This window comes from Clupea harengus, chromosome 6 (assembly GCF_900700415.2).
Source record: "Clupea harengus chromosome 6, Ch_v2.0.2, whole genome shotgun sequence".
NCBI classification, from domain to species: Eukaryota; Metazoa; Chordata; class Actinopteri; order Clupeiformes; family Clupeidae; genus Clupea; species Clupea harengus.
Genome location: NC_045157.1, coordinates 2,919,952 through 2,930,862, shown reverse-complemented (window position 1 = coordinate 2,930,862; position 10,911 = coordinate 2,919,952). Strand labels below are relative to the sequence as shown.

At 44.0% G+C, this 10,911-nt stretch overlaps 2 protein-coding genes across 2 annotated transcripts in view; both read right to left on the bottom strand.

Annotated features, from left to right (window-relative positions):
- Nucleotides 1–3,246, bottom strand: part of LOC105903484 (enhancer of mRNA-decapping protein 3-like) — a 23,418-nt gene extending 20,172 nt beyond the window's left edge. The window contains exons 1-3 of the mRNA XM_031568755.1: nt 3,106–3,246; nt 2,414–2,588; nt 2,048–2,196 (exon numbers count right to left, since the gene is read on the bottom strand). Of these exons, the coding sequence (XP_031424615.1) occupies nt 2,048–2,196; nt 2,414–2,577 (313 nt within the window). The 5' untranslated portion in view covers nt 2,578–2,588; nt 3,106–3,246. The remainder of the gene's footprint in view (nt 1–2,047; nt 2,197–2,413; nt 2,589–3,105) is intronic.
- Nucleotides 3,247–4,273: 1,027 nt separating this feature from the next.
- LOC105903490 (cytochrome P450 1A1) lies at nt 4,274–8,075 on the bottom strand. Its single transcript, XM_031568754.2, has 7 exons — nt 7,965–8,075; nt 6,471–7,378; nt 6,252–6,378; nt 5,922–6,011; nt 5,652–5,775; nt 5,466–5,552; nt 4,274–5,225 (listed from the first exon to the last, which is right to left on the bottom strand). Exons 2-7 carry the CDS (start codon nt 7,305–7,307, stop codon nt 4,928–4,930), a joined length of 1,563 nt encoding a protein of 520 aa, XP_031424614.1. The 5' UTR covers nt 7,308–7,378; nt 7,965–8,075; the 3' UTR covers nt 4,274–4,927.
- Nucleotides 8,076–10,911: the final 2,836 nt, after the last annotated feature.

Below are 10,911 nucleotides of genomic sequence, written 5' to 3'. Positions count from 1 at the left end.
GAACACTGAGTTAACTAGGAGCGTTCAACAATGAGTCTCTCCATCATTCGTACGTTGCACTTCTTGTTGATACACACATACAGTGATAGAATATATCATTTTATATATATATACTTTGTTGTGAGAGTGAGATGCTATGCCTCACTAGTGCTTAGGATACGTTTAAACAGTTGTACCTAAGGGCAGCCGGTGAGAGACGTTAGAGCCTCAGACAGGCTGCACTTAGGAAGAAGGGTAACTTGGGACAAGTGTAACTAAGGGCAGCCGCTAGGTAGTCGCTAAACCAAGCTTTGGGGAAACACACCCCAGCTCTCTCTCTCTCTCTCCACACCACTCTGGACAGTCCTTACATCGCAATCATATTAAATATCCGTAGGACAAAATGGGCTAGAGAACGTGGCCTACCCTACGACAAGAAAACTGGATCAACTTACAAACTTCCTCTGACGGCAATACACTGCCAACAATCCTCCCCGGTCTTTTGCGCCGGCCTGGTTTTAAGGTTTATTTAAGTCTTTATAACCACAAATCATCATAGTGCATTCCTTCAGTGAAAATAACAGGCTGTGTGCGAACCATTGGTCATAAACTCAACCTGTGTTGGCTAACATGCCCCTGCTATGCAAACATACACAATCTCATCCACATGTCAACTGACATCTTAACTACCGTATAATCACCACCAAAGTACAGTTTAACACTAATTTAGGATATCAGGGTTTGTCAACCTTGACGTCCCTTGATAACCCCCGAGTTAAATCTGAGTACGTTAGGGTTCGTAGTACAGCTCTCCGCTCTCTCAAGCCCACTCCAGCCAGTCCAAGAGGAAGTAGCCAGTGTAGGACAGGGAAGGAGAGGTGAGCTATGCCAAGATGAGCTCAGCTCACAAGTCTGGCTCATCTTCAGCTGACTGCTGACAGAAACCTGGGCCCCAGAGATCACACCGAGGAGCTTGCCTGTGACACCGATGTGCATGGTTTCACATTTCTCTGTGTCATTAGACAGGGATAAGATAAACAATGAGAACCTTTAGTGGCGAGGAGGAGATGTTGAAACACAAAGAAAAAAAAAAAGCACCTTACGTAAACATGACACCATCGGCCACAGACAAGAGAGATTAGAGCCAAAAAAAAAAAAAAGCAAATAAGCACGTTGGGAATCAGTGGTTGTGCTTGGCTTCACTTTGTCACAGGCACATTCTGCGCTCAATTTCCCGAGTATAATGAGGGCTGACATTATAAGGAGACAGGAGACAGCCATCGTGAGAACACAGGTGAGACAACCGATGACTCGAGGACAATACATTGCATTTGGAGGAGTCAAGGATTAACTCCCTGAGCGAACAGTAGCGCTTCCTCATATTAAACCATCTACAAACTTACACAAACAAAGACGACTGCAGAACTAATCCAGGAGTGGTGCGAGTGTTTTTTTTTTAAAATAAACTTAAACCTTTAAAGTTGAATAAATACCAGAGAGTACCCAAGGACCATTTGGAGAGAGCATCACAAAACAATCTTTCTGACAGAATATTCAATCAAGATTTATTCGCCCTCTAGAGGAGAGGTTTAGAAGGTTAAGCAGATTGTGTTTTCGTAAACCTTTTGGGTTACTGCACAGAATCACTTCTAAACCAATCACTTTGTTCAAATACATCTGTGAGGCTCTAAAGCACAGGGGTATCAGGTCTCAGTCTGAGCCAATGAGGAGACAGATGCATTGTGATGCATGAAGCAGTTCTTCTGACTCCTGAGCCAATGAGGAGACAGATGCATTGTGATGCATGAAGCAGTTCTTCTGACTCCTGAGCCAATGAGGAGACAGATGCATTGTGATGCATTGAGCAGTTCCTCTGAATCCTGCACCTCCAGCCAGTCGACACATCCGACCAAAACTCTTGGCACTCTTGATGTTAGCTGACATTGATGTAGGCAATCAGACGGACTGTAATGAGGTGTGCTTGGAGCAAGGATAGCCTCTATAGAGCAAGGAGGCTCCAGCAGCTAAACTGAGAACCCATTTGGTCTACAGCAGGAGTGACGCTCACCTCTGCGTAGGATGGTGATGGGGGCACTCAAGGTCACGGGGCCTTTCTCCTCGGCTGGCAGAGTGAACAGCTTGACCTCACTGTTATTACTCATGGTCCCTCTGCCACTCGGGATGTCCAGGATCTTGAGGTCATTAATGTCCATAGCACTATGTGGCACGGACAGGAAGCCTCAAGCAATGTTAAATCACAACACAAACACTGATAGTGAGGTGTGCAACACAGCAGAAAAGCTAAACGTTTTTGTATTTGTGTGACACCATTGATATTGACACAGGCTGACTGTAGTAAGGTTCTTGCACTGAGTATTTGTTTTCGTTTTGTTTTGTACATGTTTTTGTTGCTTTCAACAGGTCAAGCCCCTACCTAAACGTCACCTCAGGAACAGGACACCTGATGCCATTGTGGAATGGTTGTCTCAGAGAGATAGTTTGACTGGATGGGTCAACAGCGGAGACCTCTCCCTGGTATACACCCAGCGTGGCTCCACAGTTTACAGACACAAGGCTGCCCAACCAGTCTGATGCCATGGCACACAGTCCTACGAGATTAATAGCTCCAAGTTAGTGAGATATTTATGGTTGAGAAGAATAAATGCAATAACTAAATATTTACTAACAACAGCAATACAGTATTCCGAGGGGTGAGGTGAAGGGGGTTTCAGTTATTACATTTTGTCACGTCGCAAACAATCTTTAGAGTAACAACTCAATGTTAATCAATTACAATTACTGTCCCTTGTTTTCTTGAAGGGCAGCGCCAGTTAAGTTCTGTTCTGCGGCGGTATTGAACTATTTAGAATAGACAAATATACCAGCAGACTTTCGATACTATCTTGCTAACTTTATACTTGGTGCATATAAAGTTACGTCCGCTGTACAATTTCGTCACTGATGTACAGGCACCTTCTCATGAAGGCTTTACCTGTCCACTTCTGAGCTGGGATCACGTTTAACTCAGCTAAACACTTACAGATAACGTTAGCCTGGAAACAGCTATGCTATTCCAGACTAACGTAAATTGCTACTGGGATATCTACTTTCCAAACAATAGCATACCTTCAGTTGATTTTATAAGAACTGACAGGCGAAATACACCCACACTCCCAGTTAGCTCGCAGCAACTAAGTTATGCTAACCATCCACTCAACGTAACTGTGCACCGCGTGTGCTGAACACTTCCTTCAACAACAGTGAGACGATACGTCACTTCCAGCATAAATGTCACTCTTTCCTAGTCTATATTCCAAACTCCCAAAGGGTGAGCATGCTCTTATTAATAGCAGTCTACTTACAAAGCTCTTAATTGTGATAACGGATATGCTGGTTAAAAGTTGTAAAAGAGATGGCTGTAAAGTTAGTTTGAAAATGTGTTATGTGTAATTAATTAAGGCATTCAAACTTTTTAAGGCAGTAGGTCTACCATATTCTTTATGTCCTACATTTAGCAGTTGAGATCAAATATGGCAGGTGACATTTCTAGTGGATTTAATGTGTGTTGTGTATGTGTTGCGTTTGTGATGGGTTGATGATTGATGATTTTGAAATTATTTTTAAAAGCAAATATTTATTGAATTCTATTTGATTTAATTATATTTGTCCCTTGTGTAAACATTTAAAATAGAAACAACTACACATATATTTAATTTTCAAATGTATATATTTATTTATAAATACACAAACAAGTTACACAACGTTATATAATTCATCAGGAGGAATATTCACATAGTCCACAGGTCAGGATTAATGAATAATTAATAGCTTGTTTATGTTCTTCAAAATTTCACAGCTCAATAGCTTTTATCAAATCCTTCATTGTGTGCACAGTGTAACACTCCTTACAATCGCAACTAGGGAATACAGTAGATAAACAAAATGGCAACATTCTGTGTGAGAAAAAACAACAAAACAAATAGTAGCCTACTCGTCATAGGGAAGACCAAATAAATCCTTTCAGGCACATTACAATCTAGTTAACAGTCAATGCCCCAAATACTTATATATACATACCATATCACATTAAAGAATCTCATGGTTACAACATAGCTTCAGTGTTTTAAACCCCACCTGAAATATCCAGACTAATAGATAGCCTTAACTTGATGCCGTTCTAATTCAACACGTACATCAAGGAGTCACAAAGCAGCATGTGTGGTCCTAAAGGCACTTGGTGCATCTCTTCTGCCAATTTAACCATAAAATAAAAGTGATGAGATTGGGCTAAATATTTTACCCATCTGTGTGTCTACCCTTCTTTCCCCTTTCAGACAAACATGGCCCACTTTAGTAAGCAGCTGGATATGTCCCTGCTACGGTATAGATACATCAAACAGTGTAGGATTGTTTTGACTTGAGCTGGAGGAATTAGCTTGAATGTGAGCAAAATGATTTGCTTTCCTCTACAGGGAACTTGACTTGCAATTATTTCCCTTAAACATAGATTAAGTTTCTGTGTGTGTCCTGGGAGCTACGGGCTCAAATGGACCAGACAGATCCCCTGCAGAATCATCACCTAATTGGGTCTATGAAAGCATCTTTTTCCCATTGTCTACCTACAAAATGCCCTCCCTGGGCATAACATCTGATTCTCAACTGCGATTTCTGACTCCTCTCTGATATCCCTGTCCAATCAGAAGCAAGCTTGTTGAGACGCTCCAGTATGCACTGACTGCATTGAGCAAAAGATAAATAGTAGGGTGTACCCTGATCACGGGTCCCAGGTGCTATACCCTGACTGGATGCCAACAGATGCATGCAAATTGGATTTCATATATGGAGCATGGAGTCCATTCATAGAATATGGAGGTTCGCACACCCTGGAAAAGATTAAAAAAAACACATGGGTGAAAACTTTGGGGGAGACTGCCCGCCCGCCCTTCGTTCAGTTCTCCTCCCGGGGGCGGAAGGTGGCACGGAGGTGGCACCGCTTGTGTTTCATGGTGAGGCCGTACTCCGGGGTCATGTCCAGCTCCTGGTCGGGCAACTTGTGGAACTGTAGGTGCTGCACCAGGATGGCGAGGAAGAGGAAGACCTCGGCACGGCCGATGGCCTCGCCGATGCAGCGTCGCTTGCCCATGCCGAAGATCAGCACCTTCTCGCCCTCCATCTTGTTCAGCTCGGCGCCGTCGTCGGACAGGAAGCGCTCCGGCATGAAGGAGGACGGGTCCTTCCACATCTCACTGACAAGAGTCACGGGAGGAGATGGTGAGATTACATATACACTTACATAAATACATACATAAATAAAAACAATTCTGAACGAGATAAAAGTATCTGTAAAACCACAAGATGGTTCATGCACAAAATGCAGTTGTTGTGTGATCTTGAACTACTAACCAAACAGGAAAAATAACAGCAAAACTACCTTTTTTAGCATATAAATGCCATGCATAGTGTTCTATTCAGCATAAGAAACTTACGGGTCATGGTTGACCTGATACTGATTGATGAACACGCAAGTGTCTTTGGGGATGAAGTATCCATCGAGTGATGTGTCTTTGGAGGTACTGCAAATAAAACACTGAGGTTAGATGACATCCATTCAAGCTGATACACGGCATATTCATCCACTGTGGTCTTTGAATGAGACGTTGTGTGGGACTCACCAGTGTGGGATGGTGAAGGGTAGGAAGGAGGAATGACGGAACAGCTCCAAAATGAAGGCTTCCAAAAGAGGGAGGCTGGATTTGTCTGACAGACGTGGGCTTCGGTCCATTCCAACCTTTTCCTCTGCAAAGAGGATAACATGTGAGCTCAATGCTAGAGACCTTTGCTTAGAGTGTTGATTGAAATGGAAATAACTGTATCTGGTGCCACTGAAGATTCATTGCCTAAAAACATTGTAATAGTGGCAAACGTAATGTAATTATACTCACTTATTTCTTGGTGAAGTCTCTCCTGGACTTCTGGGTAGGCCACCAAATACACAACAGCCCATGACACGGCTGTGCTGATGGTGTCAAAGCCTGCAATAACAGAACATAAGCTCATGCTTTCTGCTTTCGAAAATGTAGCCATGAGCTAATAGGATTAATGTCCCGTGGGTGCATTATAGATTCATGTCTATGTCAGTTCATTTGCTTAAAATCTTCTCTGTATATTAGCGTGTGTTAAATACATTCAACATGTTCAGTGTGTGAACTGAAGTACCAATGGAGGCAACACATTATCATGATATAGAAACACAATAGTGTCCACTTATTCACCTGCCCCAAAGAGATCATTGACAATGCCCACGATCTTCTCGTCCGACACCTGAACATTTGAATTTTCATCCAGCTTCCTGTCCTCGCAGTGGTCAATGAGTGAGTCCGTGATGTCACGGATGTTGTTCTGAAAAAGAATGGAACCTGTGAGCAACAGACGTCCATGTACTATGCCCATCTGAGACCACCACCCACTCCCACACTCTTTAACTCACTGACCTTATCATAAGAGGCATAGTGCTCCGACACAATCCGCTGCACAAATGTGTTGAAGCGGCCATTGATCTCCATGAACTTCTTCATGGTGTTGTTGGGCAGGAACCTGAGGAAGGGGATGAAGTCGGCAGGGTTTCCGCTGCCCACCACCTGTCCGAACTCATCGCTCATGTTGACCAGGCTGAGCAGCTCGGCGTCGTCGTGGCTGTAGCGCCGGCCGAAGCACATGCCACAGATGACGTTGGCCACCGACACCACGATGTGGCGGAAGGGGTCGAAGCTGCCGCTGTCGTCCATCACCGTCCTGAGCTGCTCCACCAGGTACAGACCCTCCTTGCTGATGTGCTCCTCCAGGACGCAGGAGTAGGCTGGGTTCTCGCCCTCCAGCGTGGAGAAGGAGCGCAGGGCGCTCATGGCCAGCTTGCGTCGGGCGCGCCACACGCCGGCCTGGTCGGTGCTGAAGGCCAGGCTTTTACCGTCGTTGATGAACTTGAAACTGTAGAGATCCGGCCGGCTGGCAAAGTCCTCGCCCTGCTTGACGAGTGCCTGTCGCACCATCTCGTAGCCGCTGAGGACCACCACGGGCCGCATACCGATCTGGATCTGGAACACGTTGCCGAAGCGCTTGGTCATGGCGCTGAGGCTCAGGTGAGGAAGGCCACCAAGCTCCAGAACGTTCCCGATGATGGGGAGGGGCCTCGGACCTGGAAGCTGGCGCAGACCTTCCGGGATTTTTGTGCGGAGCTGCAGCAGCAGGTACACCACACACACTGTTGCCACGGCCACAAGGCTCTCGGAGACCGACATGGCCCCCACCAGAGGCAGAACCAGCAGTGTCATGGTTGAAGCTGGGTTTTTTCCCTGAGGTTTCTTTCTGAGCAGTAAATGATAACGCTGGTACTGTGGTGTGCCTGTTAAAAGAAAATAATAATTCGAAATAATTAGTGACAAAAAAATCAAAGATTAAAAAAAAGGAGAACAGGAGGTTTCATAAAGTAGCGTCTATCTAATCTAGGCGCAGCTCAGACTCACGCGCAAATTGGAAGCGTGCGCGCTCGTATGCTATCCGGCTGTGGAGACACGCACCTTAGAAACTTTTCGTTCTCACTGCCTCTGATTCTTTTTTTCAGTACAAATAGTTCTTTATCACCTTTCATTTCTCCACTTTGCAATGGTGCGAAATGACAGTGGAACATTTTTTGCAATTAGTTCTAGCTCACACGTGATTCACAGGTATTCTAGAACCATTTGAATAAGTTGAAACATTTCTTGCCTTTCTTCAGGAATACTGTTGCGCTGTGTAAGCACGACCGCTTCGTAAGCTCTCAGTGTACATCATTTAAACTAGCTTGCTAACTATAAAAACACTGCATGTGCATCAAACATGAACACCTGAAGCAATTATATTAGATTTATATATATATTAATAGAGCATATCAATGCAACTCAAAACGTCTGTATCTAACGCTTTAGCTGGACACAAAACAACTTACTTACCGAAATCAGCGTGACCACTGAACAGGTGTAGTTCCGTAGGCTGGTGTACGATCTCTCTACAGCTGCAAACACCAAATTGTCGCTTTCCTAGAAAGCTTCTGAGTGATAGAACAGCAAGTTCTTTTATAGAGCGCTTCTTGGCTCCATTGGCTGACGGCTGCGTGACGCAACCTAGGGCGCTTCAGAACAGAGAGCGCGGGGCACTTTGAGGTATAGCGCAGCAAAGGGGACAGATTACATCTCAATTATAAAGACAATGGCGCAGTCTTTGTGGCGTGCTTTCAGAGGGGGGCAATAAAATTAAACTCCCGTGAGCAGAGATAACATGGACAGATAGAAATACGCAAATTAACTTTTGTCAAAGAGGTTTGATTTTCGTAGGCAATGTTTACTTAAGGCATTAGTATTATTAGTGTGCCTTAATTTATATATATTTAACTTCCCACATAAACTAAACGAGTGCCACTGTCTTGACTGCAACCACTGCCATTAAATTGGAATTAAAAATGGAATTAAAGTGGATACATCCAAGTTAAAAGGGAATTAAAGCTGATATATGCAATACTTTGATTTGGAAAAGGCAAGGGGGTAGTCCCTAATAACCGACTTTTCATCTTACGAACACACGGGACAACAATCTTATAAGATTTGGTCTAGCCAACATAAATTATTTTACGAGTATTTACTCGACTGATAAAGAAATAAGGTTACTCTGACCCTGACATTTTCACATCGGCAGTGACAAATTGCGACAATATGTAGTTGCATGTGCAAATGCATTCTTCAGTCACGTTGAAGAATACTTTGGAATAATGGTACGCCAATTAAAAAAAAATTAAAAAAAACAATTATCAATATCATCGATTTACTGCACCTATAAACAGTTGATTTACTGTGTCAAAAACCCAAAGACAATTGGGCGATTTGTATAAAATATGTATGTTCGTGTTGTTTGGGGTTATTAGTGGCCATGCATTATTGTTCAGAGGAAGTGATTAGACATAAATACTGTAGTCATGTTCCCTTTGGCAGAAGCCCTTCAACTTATTAAGCAACAGGTTTCCATGGCGTGCAAAGGTGTCTGTTCCGCGCAGAAGAACTTCATGCCCCCGAGAGTTTTTAATCAAGGAACTCGTCTCTGACAGTTGGATAAATCTCACTCATGTCATAAAAAAAAAAAACGCTATCTGTCAAAAGTTACACTTCACCATGAGAAAACAAACTAACATAAGAGAGAAATAAATACAAGGAGAAAGCACTGACTTGCTGCACCTTTTAAGATTGAAAAAGAGAGGCGTTAAAGATAGACTGGAGTATTGAGAGGGGAATTTGCTTTACTTCAGAAGAATGTTGCTCCATTTTACCGTCGTGTCAGATTTTTCTTTTTCGCACGCAAGCATGCATGATGGAACTTCATCGACAACAGCTTTTGTACGTGTTTTAATAATAACCAAACATTTGACCAATTAACCAAAAGTTAATTTATTATTACTATAATTGCAATATAGCAATTGATGTTTAGAGACAAAAGCATTGATCAAACTCGGGCCGCATTCAAGGCATGTGAAAACGGCTTTGCTATTGTTTGGGACATTTTCTTAATGGCAAACCTATTTTTGCTGAATTGACTAATAAAGTAATAAAATCCCATCAGGTGGACAGGCTTTGCGTGACGTGTTATCAGGGTCGGTAACAAGTTGTGATAAAATGTCAAATGCCATAGCGTGCATGCACCTGTTAGCACTCTAGTTAAAGATTGGCCAGTTGCGTGAGAGCGCCTCAGACAAGCCCTCCCCTGCCCCCAACCTGGTTTCTTGGTGCTGGGGGGGAAACGCTGTCAGCAAAGCAGAGGTGAAAGGGTAAACGAGTTCATTGTAAACAGAGCCTTTTCCCTGCGTGTCTGGATGAATTCAACTTTCTTTGAACATAACGGGTGTCCGAACGAACGTATACGGCCCTCTCAAATGACCGGAGTGACATTGTGGTGAGTGTCCGAGCAGGATGCACTTTTGAATCACCTGTTTGCGAAAGGCCTGTTCTGAGTTAGGCTGTATGATTACAAATCAATTACCACATAATCAAACCTAGTCTAACTATTATGTTCTAAATAAACACATTATGAAAAACAGTTCAACTTTCAACTATAGCCTACAATACAAAACAAATGATAATAATAAAACATTAAAAAATGTATTCTGTATTCTAATTATGTCCTATGCCTGGATGGAGAGTCAGTGGGACTGTTTAATTCTGTGCCGACTTAAGTTTTCGGACACACGCGCGCAGACACACTCACGCGTCCTCGAACAAACACACACGCTCGCTCGCTCGCTCGCTCTCTCTCTCTCTCTCTCTCTCTCTCTCTCTCTCTCTCTCTCTCTCTCTAGCCTGCGGCTCAGTGCCATGCCGTAGCATACACCGCTTCAGCCGTGTTGCTTGATGCTTCTGTTGACTGCCGCTCAGTCGGCCACCCGTCGAAGCCTACCCCATCTAGTAGCGCCTCTGCGGCCCTGCATGGTGTTCGCGTGAGAAAGCGGAGCTCCCGCGCGGAGGGGTGGGCTCGCTGTTCGGGACAATCCTAAATCTGCTTGGTCAGTCACGCGAAGGCAGCAGCCCCTGGAAAGACACAAAGGTCTTAAACTCGCAGAACAAAGAGCGCAGGACGTGAGAGGGTTTTTTTTTCTTTGAGCAAAGAGGTGCACATATTTTTTTTGCGCCGTGGCTTCTGTAAATGCGAAGGATCTTGGGCTTTGGAGTCATGCGATCTGCCACTCAGGGTTCCAACAGGCAGGCAAACGGCAGGGCTGAAAATCAACTGCTTAAATCCCCCAAAAAGCCGTTACCCGGGCAGAAGTCACGGTAGTGCCAAGCATGGCAGGTCCCGTTGCGTGTGAACTGGAAAGTGCCTGCTTCTCTCTTTCGTATCACATGAAACTCATAAAGGAGT